Here is a 27,869-nt window from a genome sequence, read left to right on the forward strand (position 1 = left end):
TTTAAAAGTTAATTTTCAGTCATGTAACTATTCTAAACTCCATATTTTGCTCATATGTTTACTACCTTGAGCTTTTCCCCCTAACTAATTTGCCCCACATAATGGATATAGAACCACTGAGAAATTGAAAAGGGGGGAAGATTGATTATGCACAAGCACATTCCTTAATCAGTATGTGATGAAACTTTCAGATTGGCAGTCTTGGGCACTGATGTCATATATTTATCCACAGAACAGATAGTCTAGGTCAGGGTTTTAATGCTGACCTGCAGAGATCATCTCTGTGGGTTAGAAGAGATTTCACTTGGTTCTTGTCTTCCTTTCTGAGACTAACAATTATATTAATGCTGATTGTGTAGGTAATTATGAACTGACAGTGTACTAATTGTAAACGGAATGAAGTTGTATACTGTGGTATGCATTAGTGTCACACATCTTTCACCTTTTTTTAAAATTAGGAAACTTTTCATGAATGTGGAACTTCAGAAATTACCTCCTTGTTCACTGCTTGAACAGTTCTCTCTGTGACATCACAACTGGTTGCTGTGAAATGGTTCCAGTTTTTTTTAAAGCGAATGTGCTTGCAAAAGTGGACATATTTGATGCCTGTAGATTAGGGGGAGCCCTCAACGGGGAAATCGACTCACAAAAACAGTGGGCAAATGTGGCCATATTGATAACACTTGAGACTAAAGACCTCCATTTGACCACAGAATCAGTAAAATATGGGCGGGAATGTTGTAAAATTTTCCCCACACCACCCCATCAGTGTGCTTGCTTTGGCCAGAAGAAACAGCCTCAGATGGTAGTGAATTGTTCACTACAATTTCTTATTTTACACAGAACTTGCACAGGAAACCTTAAATTTTTTAGCACAAGCTTTCCTCTTATATTTATCCCACCATTCTTAGTAATGTCATCTTATACCATGGTAAATGCACTGTTTTCCTCATGGTGTGGGCACACCTAAAATGTTTATAGACTAGAACTTGAAAAAGTGTGTGGCAGATGAGGAACCTACAGCTGCACCAACAATTTCTTCACAAAATAAAATTATATTTAAAATACAAGGGGCTAGATTGACAAAGGGGTTTAGGCTCAGTGTTGCAGTACCTAATTTTAGGCACTGTTCTGCCAATGGACTCCTCAGCCATTAGTTAGCTGCCCACCTTCTCTGTATAATGCATGGAGTGGGTTAGGTGCCTAAGAATGGGATCAACAAAAGCCAGCAAGCTGAGGAGGGACTGAGCTGTCTGAAGTAGCTATTAGGAAATACCTGGGTGAGATGTGGCCTAAGCTTGGACTTTGAAACGGACTTGGGGGCCTTCCTCCATCTGGGATTCACATCTCCTGGAGTTAGGTGCCTGAAACCTTTCTTGCTAGGGAGGAAAAAAAGACAGAGGTGGTGCCCCCTTCTTCCCTTTAGCACAATGGTTAGAGCATTCACCAAGATGTGGGAGACTCCTTCAAATTCCCCTCGCCCCCTGTTTGATGTGGACAGGGATTTAAACCTGCATCTTTGGACAGTACCCTAACCACTAGCCTGTGGATAGCCTTGGAAGGCTTAGATTTTTATTGTTTGTTGTAAAAGTCAATTTCACCGTACACCCACAAGCTCATTAAATATTTCTATCCGTAGTAACTGAAGTTTACAGATAAGCAAAATAAGAAAAATGCTGTGCGAGAACTCTGGTTTGATTTAATTATATTTATTCTGTATATTTGGACATGTGATGTTGACAGTTTATTTTAATGGTTATAAAGCTGTAACTTTTTTAATCTCAATGTCTGCTGTCATTAAATAATTGTCTCACCCTTATAATTTCCCACAACAGTGAGAATGTAAATTGATAAACATAAAAAATGCTTAAGCCCCATGATTTTGCCCAATTGAAAATTTCAGTGATACAAATAGAAAAAATCAATATTCGTTGAAATTATTAAAAAAAAAAATAAAATCTGCCCATGGAATCTACCCATGGCATATTCTAATGTGGGGAGATCTTTTTCTCTCTCCTAGTGAAACCATTTCATTTTGTATATATGTTCACTGGTCCAGAGACAGAGTGAGGCTGACTCAGTAGCTAGCTGAGTTGTCAGGACCCTCACCTGGCCTGTGGGAGATCCACCTTCAATTCTCTGTTCCAATGAGTATTTAAGTGTTTTACATGAAGTGGAATGGCTTCAACAGGAGAGATTGAGGGACCCACCCCAGCATATCTCATAGCCCGATCATTAGTGCACTCTCACATTCCTGCTCCAGATTGGGCAAAGAGGGTATTTGAAACCAGGACTTCTAAATTCTGGATGAGCTCTTATCAATGCTGGACTAAAGTTTATAAGGGGGCCACCTTTTCCTTGTCCTCCAGTGCTGTCACTTTGTTTAGGTGTAAGGCGTGATCTGTAAGGTAACTTCTGAGAACACCTTCTTCATTGGGCCCTGCAGGTGAAATAGGCAGGAGAATGCCTAGTTGGAGGATCCTGTTGGGGCTTAGGCGTGAGCGAGGCACGTGGACAACAGGACTGAAGTGGCTTTGCGCATGGCCAGTGGCAGATTTTTAGATGCCTAAAGGAAACATCAACCAAGAGTGCATCTGACGAAGTGGGTATTCACCCACGAAAGCTTATGCTCCAATACATTTGTTAATCTATAAGGTGTCACAGGACTCTTTGTTGCTTTTTACAGATCCAGATTAAAACGGCTACCCCTCTGATAAAGGAAACATGGGTGCCTGGGGACTTCAGGCCTCTACCGGGGTTAGGTGGCAGTTGAGTGGAGGTTTTGGCAAGGGGCTGTTCAGTGGAACTAAAAAGACTCTACTTGCCTTTACTACTGCTGTTCAGAGTTCTGTGGTTAGTATGATAGGAGTATCTTCCAGAGTGAAGATGCAGCCTGTAGGACTGTATTTGAACTAGATTTTTAAAAAACAGAATGTTCTGGATCTCCTAAGCCTTTCCCAGGGACACTCAGTCCCCTCTGGAAATGTTTTCTGTTCCTGTCTTTCCCCTCCCCATGACTTAGAACTGTCTGCCTCACTTCCATTTTATAGTCTGACTATTGTTATGCTTTAGTTTGTAAAGCAGAGTAATGACTTTGAGGTGTTTGAATTTGAAGATTTTGTCTATCACGCTCTGACTCTGGTAAGCTCATGTGCCCCTTGTCCACCCTTACTTGAAGGGTGGCTGAAGAACCAGAAAATTCCTCAACCATAACTCACTTTACATTACAATGTAACTCTTCCCCACATAACATTATACCCATGCACTGCTAAGTACTTGCCAGAATAAGAGTCAGCATCCAAATTACGGTGATTCTGAAGAGTCCATTTCTGACCTAGATACACATGACATGCTGGATCCTTTGTGTTGAAAGCCATTCTAGCAGTGTAAGGTGCTGCTCCTCAGGCTGCCTTCCCATGCGCTGCCATGGAGCGTGCCATGCCAAAGGACCCTTAGCCAAGAATGGATGTTATGATGCTTGCTAATGTGACATTGGGGGGAAGGGATAGCTCAGTGGTTTGAGCATTGGCCTGCTAAACCCAGGGTTGAGAGTTCAATTTGGGGAACTGGGGCAAAAAATCTGTCTGGGAATTGTTCCTGCTTTGAGCAGGGGGTTTGACTAGATGACCTTCTGAGGTCCCTTCCAACCCTAATATTCTGTGATTATATAATCAAAACATGCAAGCCAGATCTGCTTGGTTTAGCCATGTTCTGAGTGTAGTGCTGGGTACAGTTCAACCATTAGTACAGAATGTATCAAATTGTTATCCACACAATTACAGAAACTGTGCTAAACTGATAGAGCATGATGTCTTATGTGTCTTGTAATGGTTTTGAAAAGTTTGGCTCAGTCTACACTGAAAGGCAAACCATTTCCAACACCAGTTGAGTGGGTTAAAGGGAGCATGTTGATATTTGTGAGATTTTGGAATTGTCTGCGGAAAGTGCCCATCATTAAACTCTCACATCTCTAAGTACTATGTTAAATGGTTAACTGATAAGCTTGATGCTTATTGGTTCCTGTTAATGGTTAAACTCTGTCCTTTGTGCCCGGGGTCCCTCTGGGCTGCCAGGCTCTGTCCGGGTTGCTGGCCCCACACCCAAGGTGTTGGTTGCCACCATGCTGCTGCCTAGCATCCTGTTGTACCCAAGGTCTGTCCTGACTGCTGGGACCCTAGGTGCGCTGGGATGCTGGGTAGCAGAGCCCTGGGCGAGGGGCCAGCAGCTGAGGTGCCAGGATGCTGGGTAGCAGCAGAGACCCAGACACAGGGCTGGCAGTCGGGATCCCTGGTTATGGGGACAGCAGCGGAGCCCTGCGTAAACCATGGGGGTGCTGCAGCACCTCCTGTGTGCCTAGTTCCCTGGGTGAACATTTAACCCTGTAATCAATAGAATTTTCTTCGGTTACATGGTTACTGTTTTAAAATGTTATTTACATGCCTAGTACTTAGACTGTTTTAATAATTAAAACAAACTCCCAACTTAACCTGTTGATAAAAACTAGATAGACTTCCTTAGGTCAGACTTAAAGCAAAATGTGAGTAGATCCTGATTCTGGGAATAGCCATCTTCCTTTTCCACTATTAGACTAACTCAGCCCTGGCTCGTGCTTATAGTCATTAATCACACCCCTTCCCATCTAACCGTTGCTTCACTTGGTGACCGAAGGTATCAATGTCTGATGCATTAGAAGTGTGCCGGTTCTCTTTAAACTTCTTTGTATCTGAATACTCCGAAAGACACTGTGGGCTGTATTAGTTTTCCAGTGGAATAGGTAAAGCATGTAGAATTTTATTCTTTTTAATCTTATGTTTATTGCAAAGAGTAGCTGTGTACTCCCCACCCGTCTTCCTTGCACTTCCAGTGTAAGAAAATAACAAGTAACCCCTTGAGGGAGAAACCTAGAGAGAGAAGAGGGCAGATCCTTCGAGGAGAGATAGCTAGGACAATAGTTCTCAAACTTTTGTACTGGTGACCCCTTTCACATAGCAAGCCTCTGAATGCGATTTCCCCCCCGCCCCAATTAAAAACACTTTTTTTAATATGTTCAACACCATTATAAATGCTGGATGCAAAGCGGGGTTTGGGGTGGAGGCTGACAGCTCGTCACCCCCTCATGTAATCTCACACCCCCTGAGGGGTCCCGACACCCAGTTTGAGAGCCCCTGAGCTAGGAAGACCCCTCACTGAAACAGCCATGAGTGCCTCTTGCCTGTTAGACCATGTATTGGGCACTTTTAGGAGCGGATCAGTACAGCCATGCTTAATTTCACTCTAACCTGATGGACCTTTACCTTTTGATACACTGTCAGTTGCTAGGCTGCTTTTAAGCAATGAAATATTAGGCTTATTAGATAAACTAAGAATTCTGCTGCTCTAAACTGTTAATTTTATTTTTAGTTCATCCTCATATTCCAACCCATTTGTTTCATCCTCCTTTTCTTGTCTGAGTTGCATCTTGTCTGAAACCTAGATTATGAATTCTCTGGGGCAGGGACTCTTTTTATTATTTGCTTTCTGGTGCTTGACACAGTGAAGTCCTAAGTACTTGGAAAAAATAAGTGTTCATGTCCTTTGGGGAAAATTCCGTTTTGATGTAAGGACATGAACTCCATGCTTTTCAGTGATGATGCAGGTGCTCATGCCAGTGCTGAATTGACCCTTTGTTTCCTGTCCTTGGGGACATTGTCTGCTCACTGAAAGAGCTGATCAGCTTGACTTCTTTGTGATGTGACTCTCTCAGGACTTGGAAAACCAAAAAGAAAAAAGGCTTGGATAAATCTTAATTCTTAGGTTTTGATTTTATAAAAAATAAAACTGCAAGCTACAAAAATCACAGAAAAATATTTAGATGATCTGACCTCTTGTGTAACTATAATGTTTAACTATTAATTTAGGGACATTCCTTTGAGCTGAGTTCGTTTAAAAATTAACTGTCAGAGCCATTTCGTAGCTGAAAACTTTCTAAATCAGTTTAATGTTTAATATTTACAGCTCTCTGGTGGTAATGTTTTTAGAGAGACACAGTATAGTTTTTGGTGATTACTGGCCCCCGGGACTTGTATAGGTAAGGATAAAAGATGGGATTCTGGAATGTGTAAACTAATGAATTCTAAGGGTATGTCTGCACTGCAAGTGCTGCAGTGCTACAGCTGTAGGGCTGCAGCTGTACCGCTATAGCATAGACACTGCAGCGACAGAAGGGTTTTTTCTGTTGCTGAAGTAAATCTGCACATCTACAAGTGTTGGCAGCTAGGTCAGCAGAAGAATCTTCCATAGATGTGTCAATGTCTACATTAAGCTTAGGTTGGCTTAACTACATCCTGCAGGGTGTGAAATTTCTCGCAGCCCTGACTGATTTAGCTAGGTCGTTCAAAGTTTTAGGTGTAGACCAGGACATGTTTGAAGAGTCTTATGTAGCCTGTGTTAAAGCGCTTGCCTGCGCACGAGTTGCCAGTTTGACAAATCACTTTACTTAAACCAGTGCAGCTTTTCTTTGTGGACTCATATCACTTTTAAACTTTTGGGCTCAACTTGTAGCTGTAAATTTACAGATTCAAGCTAAATTCTTGTAAGTCAGGTTCAAACTGCTAAGAAGGGTAACATGAGTTGCAACATTTAAACTAAATCAATATAAAATTACACCTCTAATTACACGAATACAAATTTCTGTGCAGCACAGGTCTAACACATTCAAAGCTGGTTGAGTTAAAGCACATTTTTGGACTCCAGATAAACTTAATATCCTATTACTATGACTACTTCTTTTTGGTACAGTACTGATCATGTTTTCGAGAACAAATACCTCTTCTAATCAGTTATTTCAAATATGCCGAGCCACACAGGTTAGATCAAATAAAAAAGGAGAAACTTGGCCAAAATATTTTGATTTTAAAGCTGCAAATTGTTGTTCTAAAAATTCTAGAAATAGGCAACATCCTCGGTGTTAAGATATCCAAGACCATATGCTGCTTTATTTAGGTCAGTGGTTCCCAAATTTTAACAACCTGTGAACCCCTTTCACTAAAATGTCAGATCTCGTGAACACACTCTTTAAAATGAATATTTTCAGGGATTTTCTCCTTTACCTGATGTCATAAACAGATAGTTAAAGGCTAATAGAACAGAAGTACTTCATGTCTCTTTTGCCTGTAAAGGGTTAACAAGATCTGTGAGCCTGGCTGTCACCTGACCAGAGGACAATCAGGGGACAGGATACTTTCAAATCTTGAGGGAGGGAAGTTTTTGTGTGTGCTGTTAGTTTTTTGGTGGTTGTTCACTCTGGGGGCTCAGAGGGACCAGACGTGCAACCAGGTTTCTCTCCAATCTCTTTGATACAGTCTCTTATGTCCAGAATAGTGAGTACTAAGTAGATAAGGTGAGTTAGGCTTGTGTTTGTTTTCTTTATTTGCAAATGTGTTTTTGGCTGGGAGGAGTTCAAATTTGTATTTTGCTGAAAGGGTTTTAATTTGTACTTGTATACTTAGGCTGGGAGGGTATTCCCAATGTCTATAGCTAAAAGACCCTGTACCTATTCCATTTTAAATTTACAAAGATAATTTTTACTGTTTTTTCTTTCTTTAATTAAAAGCTTTTCTTGTTTAAGATTCTGATTATTTTTTTATTCTGGTGAGACCCAGGGGACTGGGTCTGGATCCACCAGGGAATTGGTGGGGAAAAAGGAGTGAAGGGGGAGAGAGAAGGAGGGGGGAAGGTGAATTTTCCTGTTTTAAGATTCAAGGAGTTTGAATCACAGTGATCTTCCAGGGTAACCCAGGGAGGGGAAGCCTGGGAGAGGCAAAGGTGAGGGAAAGGGTTTACTTTCCTTGTGTTAAGATCCAGAGGGACTGGGTCTTGGGGGTCCCTGGGCAAGGTTTTGAGGGGACCAGAGTGTACCAGGCACTGGAATTCCTGGTTGGTGGCAGCGCTACAGGTTCTAAGCTGGTAATTGAGCTTAGAGGAATTCATGCTGGTACCCCATCTTTTGGACGCTAAGGTTCAGAGTGGGGAATTATACCATGACACCTGAGTATAAATTATAAAAGCAGTGATCTTGGAAATATAAAATTTTGTTTTTGTGACAGTTTTATACATGATGTATTTATTATTTATCATTACAATATTTTTATTGCATTATGAAAATGGCAACACTCTTTCAAGATCTCACTTCCGTAGCTTGTATCACTGTGAATAAGCCTGTTATAAGACAAGGCTTCTATGTTTCATCAGGGAGTATCAGATGTGAAACAGTATGAAGGTATTTAAGAAGCCAACTCAGAGTTCCTCCTACACAGGCATTCAGGTCTTGAGCAGTCCAGGCAAACATCGCACTTTACAACAAAGCTTAAACTTGTTCTTCATAATATTTTTAAAAATAATTCTAGTTGTCTATTTAATTTTAAAAACAGCAAAAAGTATCAGGTTGTGTATGTGGTGGTGGAGGGGGGGAAGGTTGTGCGGTACTGCTGCCCTTACTTCTGCACTGCTGCTGGGAAGCTGGAGAGAGATAACTGGTGGGCAGGAGTCCAGCTCTGAAGGCAGAGCCACTGCCAGCAGCAGTGCAGAAGTGGTGTGGCATGGTATGGTATTGCTGTGCTTGCTTCTGCGCTGCTGCCTGCCTCAGTCAGCATCTGCCACTCTTCGGCCACCCAGCTCTGAAAGCAGCAGTGCAGAAGTGGTGTGGCATGGTATGGTATTGCCACCCTTACTTCTGCACTGCTGCTGGCAGGGCGCTGCTGGCAGGGCACTGCCTTCAGAGCTGGGCATCTGGCCAACAGCTGTCACTCTGGCCACGCAGCTCTGAAGGCAGCGCAGAAGTAAGAGTGGTAATACTGTGACCCCTTACAATAATCTTACCCACCCTTCCCCCCGCAACTCCCTTTTGGGTCGGGACCCCCAATTTGAGAAATGCTGGTCCCCTCCTGTGAAATCTGTATAGTACAGGATAGAAGCACACAAAAGATCAGATTTCAGAGGGGAGACCAGATTTCATAGTCCATGATGCATTTTTCATAGCCCTAAACATGCATCACTTCAGAAGAGAAGTACACGAGCCATATTTAATTTTCATGTAGCTTCATTGTTCATACAGACAGTTGAAAATCGGAAAGGGAGGAGGGTTTCTTATTAAGTTGGGAAGTCCTTGGGGGACTTGGTGGCTGGCCCCTGTTAGGGCAGTAATGACATACACAATCTGATAGCTGTTCAATGTCCTCTGAAATTAGTTTTATGAAATCAGTTTGTATCTTGTTCTCAGTAGAAAAAGCATCTGTGCACTAAAACCACCACCCTGGTTTCCATTTCTTAACAAAGAGGGCACAGATTAAACAGGAAAGAGGGCTGAACTATCTGTGTGACAATAAAACTTGTTTCTCTAGTCAGAGTTGAGGCATACATATTGGACAGTGTGGGTAAGGATGTTTTTCTCCGCTGGTTCTCCAGTTGTCAATCTGACACTTTCACAGTCTGGAAAGTTAAAAGGAGTTGCTAACCCTCTTAATTTTCCTCATGGAGTATGGAACCCAGTATCCTTATGTGTAGAGCCCTGCAAACCTGCAGCTATCCACTTTATTTCCACGGATATCTGCATTCCATGGACCACGTTTGCGGATCGTGGATGGATGCAGATCCAAATTTTATGTCTAGAGCCCTGCATATCTGCACATAACTACTTTATATCTGTGGATAAGATGCGGGTGCACATTTTTATCTGTGCAGGGCTCTACTTCTGTGGTTGGCACTACTAGTGGATGCCTTTGTAATTGGAGCTGAAGGCCTTGAGTTCTGTTCTCCAAGCTGTGTCTTCTGTTTAGCTGGCAACTGTGGCAGCTCTAAGTTTATTGCTTGTTCTGTGCTGTACACTGTTGGGATTCCTGTCTGAACTTCAAGCTCCAAAGTTGTTTAACAGTTTTCAAAAGTAGTAAATTCATCTAGAGAAGGATCTGGTCTAGTGGTATGAGCAGGGGACTGGAAACTAGGGCTCTTGAGTTCCAATCCCAGATTTGTCTCTGACTCTTGGTAGCCGTGGGCAAATCACTTGGCCTTTCTGTATTCGTTTCCTCGTTAGTCAAATAATGCGACTACAAACACGTTGAAAATAGCACTATATAATGCTATGTGTTGTCATTATTATACATCATTGAGGGTTTCATGCCATTATTTTCAATTGACATGTAGTAAATTGAGGTGTCTCTTACTTTGTTTTTAATTTTATTTGAATCGGTGGCTCCAAAGGACTTTTAGCAAGTTGGGTTTCCCTAGAGACTTTCATTAGAAGTGGATCTAGTCTCAGTGGAAGACTCAAGCATGTAGACTTGTACATCTCAAATCAGATGATTATCTACAAGTTAAACAAAAGAGAAACTAATTCTTATAAATTATTTATAAAGCTTTCATTCCTGGGCAAAGGTTTTGAGTCATGTTTTAAGCTGCTGAATTTTTTCAATGGACTGGTTTTAAGCCTCTGAATATGGAGGTTTGGAATTGATCTGTGGATTAACTTTTAAGTGTAGTTTGTGTGGCAGCAGTGCATAAAATGCAAAAGATAAAATTAAAATGAAATTTGGGGTTTGGGTTTTTTGGCTAATAAAGACAAAAGCAAATGTAGAAACCATTTCAGTTTAACTGCTATGCTTTCATGTGTGCATGGAATAGTATCTCAAAAATGAACAACCTTCCCTCATAAACCAGTTGAAAAGTGTTTTGTTTTTTCCCACTTTAAACCAAAATGGCTAAATGACTCTTTGGAATTTAGAGAGACTAGAATTCGCTGCAAACTTACCACATGCAGGCTGTAAGGGATTTTTCATTTTGAGGAAAAGCAGCTTACTAGAGAACTTAATAAACTTCAGAATTTAAACATTGTTTCCACTTCAGAGAGGTGTCATAATTTTGTTTTTGTTGTTTTGGGTGGGGTTATGGCTTTTTAAAGCATGTTGCAGATTTTCTTGAACTACAAAAACAACTCTCAAGCTTGTGTTTAAACTTTAAATAACTTTTGATAGCATGCTATAGCTGCAGAAATTAAGCTGAACTGCTTCTTAAGACGTTTTATGAAACACAATTAAATATTTTAACTTTAAAATTCAAGACATGCTCACAGTCACACTATAAATCTCAAAATCATACCACTTCAGGTACAGTTATCCACTGTGTGAACAGATTCTGGGCCAAAATAATAGATTCCAAGGCTAGGAGGGACCATTGTGATCATCTAGTCTGAGTTCCTGTATAGCACAGGCCATAGAACTTCCCCAAAATAATTCCTAGAGCAGATCTGTTAGAAAAATCTGCCCTTTGCTATGTCTCTGAACTCTCCTTAGCTTCAGTAGAGTTTTACATGTGTAAATGAGGACAAAATGTGTCCTTGTGTATGCTGGCCAAGATGGTCTCACTTTCAGGACTCCCTGTTACCTGTCAAATTATTACAGCAGTAACGCTCTCCACAGAACACATTTAATAAACTTTAGAATTGTCCACTGTCTTGTGGTTTACACTGCATCTTTTGTTCAGTTGTTGTAAGGTTTTACAGCTTATGTAGTAGGAATGCAGTAGATCAGTGTCTCCATCTAAAAGTTTTAGATAGTGACAATTGCAGTATTTGGTTGCAGTCTCTATTTTGAGCTCATTTATCCAGTCAAAGTGATGTGCCGTTTAAGGTTTTACTAGGTAGTGTCTGTTATAATGTATAGCCTAGGCTGTAAATTGCAGAGAAGTTGAACTATCAGACTAATTGAAATTCCATGTATTCAATATGACTTGGAAAAAAATTGAGTTGAGATTCCTGCTTTCAGAATTCAGACGCAAAGGTAAACTGATACTTGCAGTGAAATTAAGTCAAGATTTTCCTAAAGTGAATGTATTGCTTGAGAAAGGTGCTGGCTTGTTGGACTTGGAGAAGAAGTCCTCCATCCAAAAACCTTTGAATAGAGCACTTTCTGATGCTACCTACCCCTCTAATAAATATACCTCGTTCCAAACAATGCTGTGAACTTCAGGGCTGAGTGAATAATTTAGTCTCTATTCACACATCTCAGCAGATAAGTCAAAGGTGCCAGTTATAGTAGTTTTTGTGATACACATGTCCACTGGGAACTGGACTGAGACCACCTTATTCTTCATATAGACTGGCTTTTGATCACTATGCAGTGATCAACTCAGTTGCCAATTCTTGTAATTTTATAGCAGTTCACATATTTAGTGTTTTCCTAAAGCCTCAGCTCCTGGAATTACATGAGAATCTCATATTTTGTTAAAAAATTAATCTAGTCCAGGGGTGGCCAACCTGAGCCTGAGAAGGAGCCAGAATTTACCAATGAATATTGACAAAAAGCCACAGTAATATGTCAGGAGCCTGCGATCCGCTACCCCCCCTCCAACCCGCAGTGCCTCCCACCCACTGGCAGCCTTGCCATTCAGCTCCTCCCCCTCCCTCCCCATGCCTCCTGCCCACTGCAGTCAGCTGTTTTTGCCATGTGCAGGAGGCTCTGGTGAGGAGAGGGGAGGAGCGAGGGCATGGCAGGCTCGGGGGGAGGGGGAGACACCATGGGGGAAGGGGTGGAGTGGTGGCAGGACCTGGGGCAGAGCAGGCAGTTGAGCAGTGAGCGCATTGGAAAGTTAGTATCTGTAGCTTCAGCCTAAGTCAGTGCCTATGCATAGATCCGCATATTAACCTCTGAAGAGCCGCTTGTGGCTCTGGAGCCACAGGTTGGCCATCCCTGATCTAATCCTAATGCTTGCAGAAGAAATCTTAAAAATATGATCCCTAGATTTAGATTGTAGGGGTTCATGATTTTTTTTGGTGGGGGGGGAGTCTGATTTATGATTTATAACACTTTGGATTGGCAATACTGCAATACTGCAACCAGCGTATGCTGCATTCAGGCCACCAAAAGGCTCCATATCCCATTTATCAGTCCCTTGAGCCTTCTAGTCCTCCAGTAAACGATTATCTGAGATTTCTTCTGTTTAGCCAGGACTCTTGGAAAGCAGGATTTGAAACATCAGTAATAAAAAATGAAAGTGGGGAGTTACATCCGGATCCCTACTCTCTGATTTTCTGTTTGTAATTTTAAAATAAAATTTAAATGGTAACAAATTGAATACCTTTACTTGCATAAAAGATTTTATTCTTGCTTCATCCCTGCTTGTATACTGATGAATCATTGTATCTGGGTCACTTCAGGAGAGCTTGTCTTAAATGTAAGGTAATTGGAAAAATGACATTTGTAAGTTTCAGAATAACAGAAATCAGTTGTGACTTTTGAGTCCAATTCTGTGCTGTGCCTCTTAAAGGTGTGCACAGAGATTCTGGGTTGGCTGGAGGCTGGTGCAGCCCATCATGTAAATTAGAGCTGTTATAAATGACAGCTTCCTAACTGCTGTCTCTGAGCTGTGTCAGAGCCCAGAATTTTTAAGTGTCGGTAGATGTCCCTTTCCTTCTCCGGCATGCACAATTATACTGCTTTCACTGGGGCTTGTGAGGGTAGTGGTTGTTCCTGGGTGTCCTGTTCACCACCAGAGTGGCATGTAAGGGTCAGAGCTGAGGCGAGAATATTTGTTTTTTTGCCCTTTTCATTCTGCATAGCTAGTTTTAGAATGTACACATTATGGGCCAGATACCTTTCTGTGGGTGCAGGGAGTTGTAAATTGCATGGAGACACTGTTACACAGTTGCACATTGAGAGCATCCAGGGTAAGATTCTCATTCCTGACCTGTCCTGCCCGCTTGGTGGACTGCAGCAGTGGCTGCTGGTTTCAGTGCCTTTCCCCTCCATCTGACACCACAGTTTGTAGTCATAGGGGATGTAATGTACTATCTTGGCAATGGTGCAGATCCTAAATGAAGACGCTTACTATTTGAGGGTGGCTTCTGAATATAATGTTACAGTAAGTAATTATGGATTCCACTGTTTATAAGGAAAGAAGATTGAGCACATTATTGATATGAATAAATGTTTCTTTACGTTTTCCATTTTCTTACAGTTCTGTCCATACAATGATTTCCTTCATTCTCCAAAATTAAGATCTTCTCAAGGAATGCCAGTCAGTGGTGATTTATTTTTTAGCAGAAAAAAAGCTTCAAGAAATTTATTTCAGAATAGTCTAGATCTTAACCCTGAGCATTCTGCTGTTTGTCCTGGTAAGTATCGTTGTAGATAATTATGTTTAAATACGCAGTAGATCTGTTAGTGATCAGGTGGATTTAGAATAACTTGATAAGACATCTGTGCTCATTTACAGCATTCTGAGAATGTTTAATTTATTTGGTGATTTTTTTGTGTTTTTTAAACAGGAAAGCACCAGTATTGAGTAAATAAAAACAGGGTTATTTCCTCAGCTGCAGTAAATGGCATAGCTATATTGAAATCATTGGTACAATGCTGATTTACACCAACTCAGAACTACAGTCACAGATTCTTAATCCTGGTCTACACAGAAATTTGCACTGTTCTAACTAAATTTGTTTAACATCACACCTTTTGTTGAATCAGTTCAGCGCGTGTGTGTACACATGCCCTTAGTTTTAAAGTATGTAATTTAATTTGGCCATTTAAGAAATGATTAATAGGAAATAGTTCAGTCTTTTAACAACTAAAATGAATGACACAATTTCAGGGTGACCTTCAGTCAAGACCTTTCTCCTGATTTGAAAATGTAGAAAAAATGCTGTATCACAATTTCTGTGTAGATCAGCAAGGAAATAGTTTTGACCAGCATTCTCGCATTGTGTAAAATATAGTTCAGACTTCAGATTGAACAGTAAATTAAAGAGCAATGGAACAATTTGAGACAACTTCTCTATGGGAACAATTTGAGAAAATAGTGATTCATTGCCATGGAAACTGTTCTAGCAAAGACCCTATTGAACAGTAACCTTAATAAATGGAGCACTAAACTATAAATTGGGCAACATGCAGCAATAGTTACATTTATATAATGTAGCCTTTTCAGAAATATTTTTTGGTCAGCAGTGAAATGGTTTTCTACGCCGTATGTTCACATTTTCCCTTTTCTGTTTTGTTTTTTTTTAATAATTGGTCGGGGATAAACATAAAACTAGAAAGTGCCTGAATAGTTGTTGGTGGTGAAAAGTGACTTTTGAGAACAGTTTTGAAGAATGAGATATTTTTCCCTTTTAAAATAATTGGGAACCTTTTTAAAGATCAATTCTATAGAAGATTGGGCATTCAGTGCAGTGCCTAACCTATGATAGCTATCTTTTGTATTAGAATAGTGAAAAGGCACTTGAAGACACTGGGCAAGACCAATCTTGATTTGTTCCCTTTTCTCGGCAGTGCACTGTGTATATTCAGCTCCCTTTGGGGAGCAGTGACAGAATTCCAAGTCTACTTACTGTTATGTTAAGAGTGTCATTTTAAAGAAACTTATTTTTCTGCTTTTAAGGCATTTTTCTTTCTTTTATTTTTCCATATTCCAAGAAGAAATTATTTGTTTGGCTTTTGTTTCACCTACTACAAATCCCATTGTTGGTATGTGCCTTGGTAGAACCACAGGCTTCTTTGCATGAGTGCCAGCCATTATTCTAGCTTATGTGCATGAAGGACATTATAAGGTTGCTTAGAAACCCATGAGTGCAGCACTGAAAACTTTCAAACTTTTCATTTAGGTTTTATTATCCAAATTAAGTGTTTTTAATCACTAATTAATTATATTAATTTTATAACTATTCAAAGAAGGTTTTAGTTGTGGTCTTGTTAGTCTTTTAATAAGCTGCATATGGAGGTACTTGCTGAAATTTAATTTATTTTTCCTTTTATAAGGTGGTGTGGGCTCTCATCAGCCACATATTTCAGGGAAATGTGGACAACTTGGATACTCACAAATACGTGGAAAGAGTGGTAGTGTGGGTTCTGATTTACAACTTTTAGGATTAAATAACCATCGGCAAGATAAAGGTACATGGACTATAAACTTACTCCACATTTCAGAGACATTTGAGAGTTTTATTGTGTTGTCCTGTATCAGGCCTCTTAGTACATATTTTATTTTTATTTGGATCAAATATGATCTGGCAGTTTTCTCTGTTTAGTAAAAACATAGATGAGATGAAAAAACAAATAGCTTGTAGTCAAAGCATAACCAAACAGAAACATATAAGTAGAATTTTTGAGACCATGTAGCTTGTACTACATACATGAAATTAGATGATATGAACAATTAATCTATTAGCTTGCATCTTTCGCTCAGGTCAAAGCTCTGACCTTCACTTGTAGTGGTTTGGGTAAATGTATTATTTCATTGCAAATTATTGCTGTAATAGTATACCCAACCAGAATTAAATGTCTGTCTGTCTTAATGGTATTCTATTGAATCTAGCATTTTGACTATTTTAGACTGATATTTTAAAGATGATGATTGTCATGGACTTGAGCATGATTATCAACTGTGGGTTTGCCTACATGGAGAGTAATTCTGGAATAGCTGTTCCTGATTACCTCCAAATGGGAATGGTCTTATTCCGGAGTAAAAGTGTGTTTATTCTGAATTGATTTAATCCATTTTGGATAAACCAATTCGAAATAAGGCACTCTTCTTTTGGAATAAGAGCATCCTGCTTTATTCTGGGTTAACTCTAATGTGTGGACAAGTTCTTGACAAAATAATGCTTAATTCCTCCTAAAATTAGTTTTTTTCAGAGTATTTTAAAGCCTAATTGAAGGACAAGTTCAATAGAAAGAGAAGTAAAATTGAAATGCTGTTGGTTGTTACAGAGGTTAATTAGTATAAATAATATTTTTTCATTCCTTCTAATATCAGTTTGTGCCAGCCTAAATTTTACCAAGACTCAACGAACTTTTTGCAGTCCAGCAGAGCGTACTTTGTCCTTTCCAAGTTCTAACACAAGCCAAGGGGCCTTCATTCTTCCATCTTATCCACTCTCATCACCTAGAAATAGTCCAAAGCACACCTCCCCTCCTGCTGAATCTCCAAAGAAGTCTCAAGACCATGCTGTTAGCTTTTCAAATTCCTGGCCACTTAAGAGCTTTGAAGGGTTGCCCAAGCCAAGTCCTCAGAAGAAGCTTCTCAGTCAAAAGTCAGGAGACAATGCAGGTAAAAATATTGCAGAAAAATAAAAGTTTACGGTCACACTTTGAAAGTAGCCTTCAAAAAAGTGTATGCAAAACCTGCATCTGTGTGAATGCATTGGGAAATGTGCACTTATCTCGCTTGTGCACGTAAGATGGGTTTTGTATATGCACTGTTGTAGGCACATGGTCATGTGCCAGCTTTTGAAAATGTGGCTCTTTTGTTTGTTTATACATTAAAAAACAAAACACTTTGCAGTTAGATTAATCTAAATGTTTCTGCTTTTATACTCAAGATAAGTGCATACATGTAATGTGCTAGGCAAGAATTCTCTGCTGGAGATTGTTTTTCTTTACAAATGCTATCTAAAAAACTTAAATGCTATAAAATACCCGAATGAATGTATAAGAAAATGATACTCATTGCATTTTGCCTTTTTTCCCTTTTAATCTTTATTTGGAAACTTCTGTATTCTATGACCAGTTCTCACAATTTCACACCCATTTAATATCTAATTAAGGCCAAATGTGCCTGTAATTGGAATTTTTGTGCTAATTCCATCCCAGTTTCAACATCAGTCATTGCCATTAACTCAGTGTAAGACCTCGTCTATGCAAGGACCTCGTCTATGCAAGGAAGTTGCACTGGTTTAAACTGAAATTGTTTTTAAATGGATTTAGTTAAACCTTTGTCTGGACACTCTTCTTTTAGTTTAAGGGCAGCTTATTTCACTTTCTTAGGGCACGTCTTCAATGGCAACATTAAAACGCAACTGCAACATTGCTTGTGTAGTCACGGCATAGCTGGGAGAGCTCTAAGACCACCTCCACAAGGAGCGTGTAGCTACTAGCTTTGGGAGCATGGCTCGCAGCACTGGAAGCACTGTCTATACTGGCACATTACGGCGCTGAAACTAGCATCACTCGGGGGTGTGTGTGTGTTTTTTCACTCCCCTGAGCAAGAAAGTTGCAACGCTGTAAAGTGCCAGTGTAGACAAGCCCTTATGCTGATTCTTAAGCTATTCTGCATTACACAGCTTTTAGCTACATGGCAAAACTTTTATTTTTCAGGTATTTTGTTTTTAACACCTCTGAAAGACCAAAAGTTTTGCCTGCGACAAGCACCAGTGTGAGCAGCATGTTGTCGGCAGGCGCACTTTCCTGCCAACAATGCAAACGCCGCTCGTTGGGGTGGAAGTCTCCTGTTGGCAGGAGAGCTGACAAACAGCAGCTGCGCTGCATGACTTTTAGTGGCACGGCTGTAACGACGCAGTCATGTCACTAAAAGCGCTGCAGTGTAGACATAGCTTTAACGTATTTAAACTAAAACAAAATGGTCCTAATTTAAACCAAATGAAGAGGAATCACACAGCTTTTTGCAGTGGTTTGACTAAAGCAAGTTAAAATAACACTTTTAAGTTCAACCAGTGCAGCTTTCTTTTGTAGAAAAGCCCTAAATTAGTTATTTGGCAGTTTTCCCACTAAAGTGACTGTCCTGATGAAGCACAAGTATTGATAGCATATTGTTTGCATGCCTAGCCATTTGTTCTTTCACGAGAATAGTCGTCTTAGCAAAGCAGCTTTTAACAGCATTTATCGTGGAACCAGAAAACTTTTACTTATTCTAGATTCAGAAAGATAAATTTAGAGTACTATTTAATGTGTGCATTTTATTCCTCCCAAACATATGTAAAAGACCAATTTACATCTCCTGAGAGGAAGTATTCCAGACAAATGGGAAACACTTTTGTAAGCCGCTGCTAGTGTTAGGTTACTATAATGGTAGAGTGTAGGGCAAAGATGCCAGAAAGGTGGCAAGCAGTGAAAATTCCTGAGTAAGGAGCCAAAGATGTTCAATATAGTATTGCTTGACATTTTGTAAAACAAACTAAAATACAATATTGAAAAACATGGATGCATAACTAAAATGGTTTACTTTTGGCAGTTCTTTGACCTTTCACATATCATAAATAGGGCCCTACCAAATTCACGGTCCATTTTGGTCAGTTCCACTGCCATAGGACTTTTTTAATTGTCAGTTTTGCAATTTCAGCCATTTAAACCTGAAATTTCAGTGTTGTAATTGTAGGGCTCTTGACCCAAAAAGGAGTTGAAGGCAGGAGGTATTGCGGTACTGCTGCCCTTACTTCTGCACTGCTACCTGCAGAACGGGGCACCTGGTCAACAGCCTCACTCTCTGGCCACTAAGTTCTGAAGACAGCTCAGAAGTAAGGGGTGACAATACTCTGATCCCCCTAAAATAAGTTTGTGACCCCCCGCAACTCCCTTTTGGATCAGGACCCCCTAATTGAGAGAAACTGGTCTCCTTCATGACATTTGTATGGTATACACACAGGACATTATTACTTTTTACCATATGTATAGTTTTAATTCAGGAATTCACTCTCAAAACCCATTGTGAGTTACTAAATTTTGCAAACTTTCAAGTAATTGAAAACCTAGAATAAAAAAGTGAGGATTATGCATCACAAAATGTACTTCAATTAATTTTATCAACTGTAATTTAGTATTTGATACTTCATGGTATGCTGATATACTTGAGCATATTTTGTAAAAAATAATGACATTTTAGTTATGCGAGACTTTTTTTTGTTTTCTAGAGAGGCAGTTAAATGTGGCCAATTTTATGTGAAGATTATAATGCATGGGAACAAATAAGTGTGATTTAGTAGGGTTTACTGTATCTCAGTAAATAAAATTAGGAAATCTCAAAGGAAAGGTCTAAACAAATTTATCCTCTTATTGGTGTCATTAGGTTTCTGCACATCATCTGTATCATGAGCTATTTGCATATTCTATGTGCAACAAAATTACATGTAGAATTTCCTAGTGAAAATGCTGTGCTGCTTCAACCAAAATTGTTCTTAAAATATTGAAATAATAACTAAACTTCATTTCACAAATGTGTATTTAGTAAGAATAAATCACCTTTTTTTTTTAAAAATATTTTTGCTTTGTTTCATGAAAATTGAATGTGTTTTATCCTAATGACTGATGTGTTTCCACTGTTCTTCTGAAACGGTGACTTATGTCTGCATCTTACCCAGGGGAAAATTCACAAGAGAAGCATTCTCCAATTCAGCTTAAACCAGCCTTGGTGAGATCGCCAGCTTCACGGAGAGGATTGAATGGGACCAAACCTGTCCCCCCAATACCAAGGGGGGCAAGCCCGTTGCCTGATAAATCTGAATTAAACACAGCGGGATGGAAAAATGAAGTGTCTGATGATATTTGGAAGAGTGAAAAAGACAAGAAACTTGCAGTTGATCTTTCAGAATTAAATGTCCATGATAAGGAGTCAGACCAGGAAGAGGTTGGATTTGAATGTGATTTTACATACTTTAAAAAGATGCTAGAATATGTATTTTATAAACAAAAAACAACCACCCCTGCCCATACAGATACTAAAGCCAACCCCTTTTAAAATCTCAGGTGTAGAAGAAATGAATACAAAAAGGCTACATTAAGATAATGTTATGTGTCTGGCAGAAATTAACTAAAGCAATGCGGGGAATTATGAGGGGAGAGATAGATCAGTGGTTTGGGCATTGGCCTGTTAAACCCAGGGTTGTGAGTTCAATCCTTGAGGGGACTGAGGGATCTGGGGAAAAATTGGTACTTGGTCCTGCTAGTGAAGGCAGGGGTCTGGACTCAATGACCTTTCAGGATCCCTTCCAGTTCTGAGAGAGGTAGGTATATCTCCAGTAAAAGTCAGTATTGAGGGACACTCTCTGTGCCCTGGGCATATCCTCATTTTACTTTCCTATTTTGACGTTCTCAAAGCAGCATGTTGACATTCTCCATTATTGTATCATGGCATGACTTACACATGTATACAGCCTCAACTCTTTGATTTTGTCCAAGGTGAAACCACAATGCTACCTTTAATGTAGGACTTAATTAATCCTTTATTTTATTTAATAGATTTATAGAAAATACCAAAAAGCCAAGCACTTGATTACTGTGACTTCTGTTTAACTTCTAGAAATCTCTTGTTCAAACTCTGTTCACCTGTAGTTTGTTGAAGTGCACTGTCACTGATGCAGCCCAGCACATCCTTGCTGCAGCCCTTGACACAGAGCTCCCTTCCACAGACCGCCATTGAGTCAGCTAACTCTTCTGTTTAACGTGAACCTATTTAAGAAAATTATTTTAAAAGAAAAGGATTGTGTGTGTGAGAAACCTTTCATCTCTAGATATGATGTTCATACAGCATTTGGATTTGCGTTGGTTGTCCTATTAAATTGTGCATGTCTGTTTCACTTTATAAGAATAATAATGATCTCTGACATTAAGCTAATAAATAACTTACTGATACATTGACTCCATATAGATTACCTTGCCGAAAGGGAGCATAGACACAGCACTATCATCATACAGTAAATAAGAATTACGTTTTTAGAAGCAGGCTAGTATTTGACAACTTGTTCCTGTGTTTAAATAAATTATACATGCAGCATGTAAACTCTGACATGGTTTTCATTTCTGTTTAGATGCAGAGTTCACTTAGGTCTCTCCGTAATAGTGCGGCTAAGAAGAGGGCAAAACTGAGTGGCAGCACTTCAGATCTTGAGAGCCCCGATTCTGCGCTTAAGCTTGATCTGACTATGGACTTCCCTTCCCGCACTTCCTCTCCAAATGTGAGCTCTTACAGTGAAAGTGGAGTTTACAGTCAGGAATCTCTGACTTCGCCAGTGTCCACAACCCCTCAGGGAAAGATCACGTGAGTGTAATTTATATGTTAAACCCCCACTGAGAATTCTGACATAATCTCTGTTGGGGTTAGTTAAATATTGAATGGTGGGAAACTGGCTTTTTTTTTATGACATTGGTTTGCTTAGTGCCTAGATTTTATCTGAAAGTTATTCCCACTTAACGTACATTGTACTGTGCTGATGTGGTTTAATTCATTCATGCTTTTTCTTTGACCCAGTGCCAAGCTCTAGCTATAGTAACACAAAGTAGCTGTTAAAGCCCTGCAGTTGCTAGTAAATATTTTATAATGAAGCTGAACCACAGGCAAAACAAATGAGTAAAAGAGAGAATGTCAGGAGGAGAAGGAAGATGTTTCTTATTGCAACCTGGAAAGTTAACCAGGAATGCATTTTCTTAAAAACAGATTTTTGAGTGGGGATGTAACAAACAATATAAACTTTTTTCATTGTTGCTAAACCTGAATTATCAACTAATGCAGCATTTCCATATGGTAGTAGTTGCTGAGAACTGTTTTCTACGTGATGCCTTCATTCTCTCAGCTCCTTTGCAAAGAGATAGTGTATTGATGGAATTTGTTTTTATGTTGCACTAGGTTGAGCAGTTAGCTGCAGTATGTACTTATTTTTAGTTTTGTAAAATGAAGTGGGAAATATTTTGCCGAGTGTTGCAAGTACAGCCTCTCCTTGCCTTCTTCCTAGGCACATGGCCAAACTGCATGCAGCTCAGGCTTGATGAACATAATGCAAAAATCCAGCAGAAAAAAACTTCTGGCATGCCATGTTGCAGCATTGGGTCTGACCAGGAGTGTTGGAAACAGTATTCTGTAATACCAAGCCTTTCCATTAGTCCCTGACATTGCAGCCTTAATGTATGACAGTGCTCACAGCTAATGCAAGTCTGTCTAATCCACCAGGGAGGATATGACCTATCTAAAGAAGTTTGAATTTGTGCAAGAGTGACAGAATGCCATCCCAGGAGTCATTAAATACCTTGAAGTTTCTTTATATATTTGAGAGAGTTTAGTTCAGATGCTGATGTGGGCCTTGCTGGAGCCCTTGGCATAGCTGACAGGCTGAACCAAAGTAGGCCTGGCCATGGCAGAACAGCAACACAGTAGGTGTCTGCTCACCAAGTGAACACATTCCCAACCAGAGAGGATGGTACAAGAACACCCAGAGTTCTCAAGTAACTACACAAATGCCCACAAGAGATGGTACTAGGGCTCCGGTTAGGCCTACAGCTGGCTTTCCAGCATTGGAGGTTGAAATTCTGTGTTCACAGGACAAATACCAGCTTGGGCAGGAGAAATGGAAACTTCTCCCATATACCTGCCTTGTCACTTTTTGCTCTTAAAAGAAGCTACTCATAGTGGAGGATGATGTGTTGAAAATGTTTTTTACCCAACGTGTACTGTTTTCACTTTAGATGAAAAATGTTCTTAGGCAGGGCTCCTACTGCCATTCAGAAATATATTTATAGAAACGATTTTGTATTGCAGCAGCTCGGACATCTTTCCTCTACTTGGATGCAAATCACGTCCAGCAAGACTGTCTTCAGCAAGGAACAGAAGTACTAATGTAGAACAGAACTCCAGTGCAGGTAACTTCTTGTGCATAAAAAGAAAGATATAACTAATTCAGTCAAAGTGAAACCATTTTACTTAAGGCTCTGTCCATTATTTTCATAACGAGCCCTACTTAAGTAGTATCTAATTTTATCTGGTCTTAGTTGACCTATTAAATCTTAGCACAGAAGTATATATATATTTTTTACTTCATTAGATTTTAATTGACCATTTTGAAATCATACTGTGGGCTTGAGTATGAGAGGAGACTTCTGGGATTGTTTCTTTTCCTTTTCCTGTAACACAGCTAGGGCATATTAAAGCTGGCTTAACCCTGCAGAGCTATCAAAAAATGTGGTGATTTGAGGGTTTTTTTGTTTATGAAATGGTGACACACCATTTCAGTGATACATACTGAACACTTCGCTATGGATTTGTTGTTCAGGGATAACATTTCATGATAAAGCAACCTCTAATGTGAGCATAATTGGCCAACGTCTGAACTATGGAAATGGATCTGGTGATTATGAAGATGACAAGCAGAGAGAAGTATCACCTTGTGTTTTTAAAGGTCAGAACAAAGAGCATCAAAGGCATTGTAAACCTGCAAAAGGTTAGTGAGCTTCCTATGTTCCTGTGATGTCCTATTTATGGCAAAAAAATCCCAAACATTTGTTAGCTTTTTATAAATCAAATATTTCATGGAATTCAGCTTGGTCCTGTAATTACAATCGCTATTTATCTTACTAAGATATATTTGTGAAATCAACAAGCAGTTAATTAAATAGTGTTAGATAACTGTCTTCGGGATAGGAAAAGACTTGAAATGAATTATCAGAATCTCACTTTTCTCAGCCAAAATATGGATATAGCTATATATGTTTCGTTTTTTAAATTAAGACATCGTTATTGGTAAAGTTCAGGCAGATAAATCATAAGCTTTTGTGTTTAAGTTCTCATGAAGTCTTGAACAGTTGCATTGATTTAACATTGGGCACATATTAGTAATATACAAAAGCTACTGCTCTGTGCATCGTAACCAGCTTACCTATGGTGAAAGAATTATGGCTTTTATGTGTTTCTCTCTGACTCTGGCCGTTGTTAGCATGTAGCCACGATAGTCTCTCTTTTTGACCAAGAAGGCTGAAAATGAAAGTCAGATTAAGGGATACAATTTTCACCTTTTACATCACTTAAAATCTGGCTGATTGGTAGTGGCTAAAGTAAATATCCTGTGGCAGTATTTTAGTGTCTGATGTGAAATGTATTGGTCTTATCTCAAAGCCTGATAGACATGTGTGATGTATAAAGAGAGTCTCCAAGAGAATCTGTCCCCAAAGAGTATGGTTTTCCGCTCTTTTTTTTCTTTTTTCTTTTTAACATTAAAAATTTGGGGACTTATCTACCCTGCAAACTCTCCAGTCAGCATAGATATAGTGGCATGATGCCATTACAAGAGACTGAAAGCTGAGCAACTGGAGTGAAGGGGGGGAAAAGGAATTTTAGTCAGACTGTTTAACACTTTTGTTTGTTAACACCAGTTTAATTCCTGTTGCCTATGAAACACCATGACTATAAGCCATCTGGGACAGACACTGGCTTCTTCTTTGTACAACATGTAGGACAATCGTTGGTTAGGTTCTTAGCTGCTACTGTAATATAAGTAATATTTGGCTAAAGATACGATTCCCATGCCTGTTTGGTTAAGGTATAAAAGCTCGCACTAAACAGCTTGTTATAACCTCAAAAAGTTATTCAATTAAAGGAGACGACCAGGCTTGATGTACCTGATAAAATAAATAGCAACTAATAACCCTTTTTTTTGGGGGGGGGGGGGGAGGGAGGGAGGGGAGAGGGGATGAGGGGGAGCAGAGGAGACATTAACCCCTCCCCCCAAACAAACCAGTTCCAGGCTTTCTATTATGTTACGTAAAATAAAAAAGGGGGGAGTGGAGTAGAAGCAAAAATCCAGAATCAAAAACCAATCATTTGCTGGTCAGTTTCAACAGCATCAGCCCCATCTCCCTAAAGTTAACTTTCCATAGAGAAGGAGTTAGATGGAGGTTGAGTCAGGAAACAGAACAGCTCTCCTGGGACAGAGCCTTAAAGGGCTTAAGAATTCTTCTGACTCTCCAGTTTGTGTAGCCCTGGCGTGGCTTGGTCTCAATCTTCTGTGCTCAAAAGTTTGTTATAAACTGTCAGATGTAGTCGCAACAATAAGATAAAATCAGGCTTGCAGCACATCAGCATCTATTTGCCATAACATTTTTTGACTGTATTTGTGATTTTTTTCCAGTGACTATCTGACTTTCCTCAAGCTGAAAATGTTGTTAACTCCATGGGAGTTATTTAATGCTAAAGAATGTAATGCCAGTCTGCCATTGTTACTGATTGACATTGCCATATATGCAAACAGTGCAACTAGAATTAAAATAGAAAATTTATGTTAACTGAAAAATTGAAGAACTGCTAAATTGTGCAGTAATCAGCATGAAGTGGCTCTTTGGAACAGGAAATCAGTGATTTTCAATTGATGCTAAATTGGCACAATTGTGCTGAATTATTGGAAAAATAGGTGCTTGGAAAATAATTATGTTAAGCGAGTTGGTATTTAGTATATTTGAAAGTAATGACATTTAGTATTTGATATAGTAATTCTGAGAATTTCAGCATTAATTAAGCCTTGCAATACTCTAGAAATACAGTCCTGCATAAAAGTGATTGATTAATCAGTTGAAACTAAGTTTGGTAAGATGATACTTTGGAAGAGTGCAATATATAGTATTGAGTAAACTACATGATTTAGCTCTTCTTTGTAATTTTTAGGATTTACAGGGTCAACATCTAGTTTACAGCAAATTAACAACTTAGACTTCATTTCACCGAGTGCCCTGTCTGAAGATTCTGTAGTAATTGTTGGAAAAGGTATTTTAAAATAACATTTTATTTTCTATATGTGCAATACAATTTTAGTATAGAAACAAAGCCTGTATTTTTGGACAGTCAGGAGAAGGGGAGTTGAAATGAGCTCATTCAAATGTTTATAATTTAAAGATTAAACAATCCCCAATTTTTAAAATAAATTAGAAGTATTAAAGTTGAAAAAAGGATTGGAATTATTGTATATTTTTACACTCTTAATGAGAAATGTAATATACACTATACTACAATATTAGCATTAAATAACAAAGAACAGTGAGAAAATTTGAGGACCAAATTTTGCATGTATGCCTACCCATTAAGTCCCATTGCAGTCAGCGGAAATGCATAATGTAACTTTGGGTGGAATTGGCACTAACGTTATAGCAACTCAAGTTTTATGTTCTGGAATTATTTTTGCTTTGCTTTAGTTTGTTACTGAGTGACTTCTGCTGTGTGAAAATGAGCTCTTGGTCAGGTTACAATATGATAATCATTTCAGGTGTTTTTGGAAGCCCCCCATCTGCTTCATTAACATACAGCCAGTCCATGATATCGTGTGTGGAGAACGGAGACGTTCTTTCTCTCAAACAAGGCATTGAGCCTCTCTCAGGGATCTATGGGAGAGCTATCCAGCAGAACAGTGCACCTTTCCTTGATACTGAACGTGAGAAAGATGTAAGAGCGTAAAACAGATTTGATTGTTTTTCCAAGTGTCGCTAGTAAATATAGTTTTATGCTGTCCAGATTCTGGTAAATAAATGTTTGATTAAAGTACAGTCATCGATATCTCAGGTGGCTGATAATGGGATACAGAGCTTTTTATTTCTTGGTCTCTGGTCTAATTCCAGCACAGGCTGGAGGCTAAAACTCAGTGAATAAAGAGGAATCATTTGTCAATATCTTGATGACCTCTGAACAAAATGTTGCTTTGTCTGTTTGCACACTTTTAGTAAACATTCATGTGAATAGTTTTGTTTGTACAAATATTCACACAAAGTTGTCTTTAGACCTGAAATAAAGATGTATTTTATTTCATCGGTCTTTTTATGACAATTCAGACAGATTAAAGGGATACATTTGGTGAAGGAATTCAGTTGATTGTTGCAAATGGTCAGTTCAATGCAGTTGTTTGTTCAGTTGTTGCAAGTACTGAAAAGTATCAACATCACATAATAGCCATTAAAACTATTACTATTTAGCAATTTTTGTTAACACTCTGAGCAAAGAGACCAAGGATTGAATGGACATGGAAGATAAACTTCCCACTGGCCCCTAAGGTAGTCCTTTCCTTTCATGTTATCAGAGGGGTAGCCGTGTTAGTCTGGATCTGTAAAAGCAGCAGAGAGTCCTGTGGCACTTTATAGACTAACAGACGTACTGGAGCATGAGCTTTCGTGCGTGAATACCCATTTTGTCAGATGCATCTGACGAAATGTATTCACCCACGAAAGCTCATGCTCCAGTACGTCAGTTAGTCTATAAGGTGCCACAGGACTCTTTGCTCCTTCCTTTCATGATCAGGATATCTTGTCAAGGCAGTGTGAAGAACCAGCAGCTGTTATTGACCTCATCTGTTGTGTGGACAAAGAGAGGACTGC

General features: G+C 39.3%; 1 protein-coding gene across 1 annotated transcript in view; it reads left to right on the forward strand.

Annotated features, from left to right (window-relative positions):
* The window catches only part of TOGARAM1 (TOG array regulator of axonemal microtubules 1), a 75,708-nt gene that overhangs the window by 2,997 nt on the left and 44,842 nt on the right, over positions 1-27,869 (forward strand). The window contains exons 2-10 of the mRNA XM_030558986.1: positions 13,984-14,140; positions 15,783-15,917; positions 16,780-17,073; positions 20,117-20,382; positions 21,563-21,792; positions 23,284-23,384; positions 23,795-23,962; positions 26,176-26,274; positions 26,771-26,946. Of these exons, the coding sequence (XP_030414846.1) occupies positions 13,984-14,140; positions 15,783-15,917; positions 16,780-17,073; positions 20,117-20,382; positions 21,563-21,792; positions 23,284-23,384; positions 23,795-23,962; positions 26,176-26,274; positions 26,771-26,946 (1,626 nt within the window). The remainder of the gene's footprint in view (positions 1-13,983; positions 14,141-15,782; positions 15,918-16,779; positions 17,074-20,116; positions 20,383-21,562; positions 21,793-23,283; positions 23,385-23,794; positions 23,963-26,175; positions 26,275-26,770; positions 26,947-27,869) is intronic.

This window comes from Gopherus evgoodei, chromosome 4 (genome assembly GCF_007399415.2).
Source record: "Gopherus evgoodei ecotype Sinaloan lineage chromosome 4, rGopEvg1_v1.p, whole genome shotgun sequence".
NCBI lineage: Eukaryota > Metazoa > Chordata > Testudines > Testudinidae > Gopherus > Gopherus evgoodei.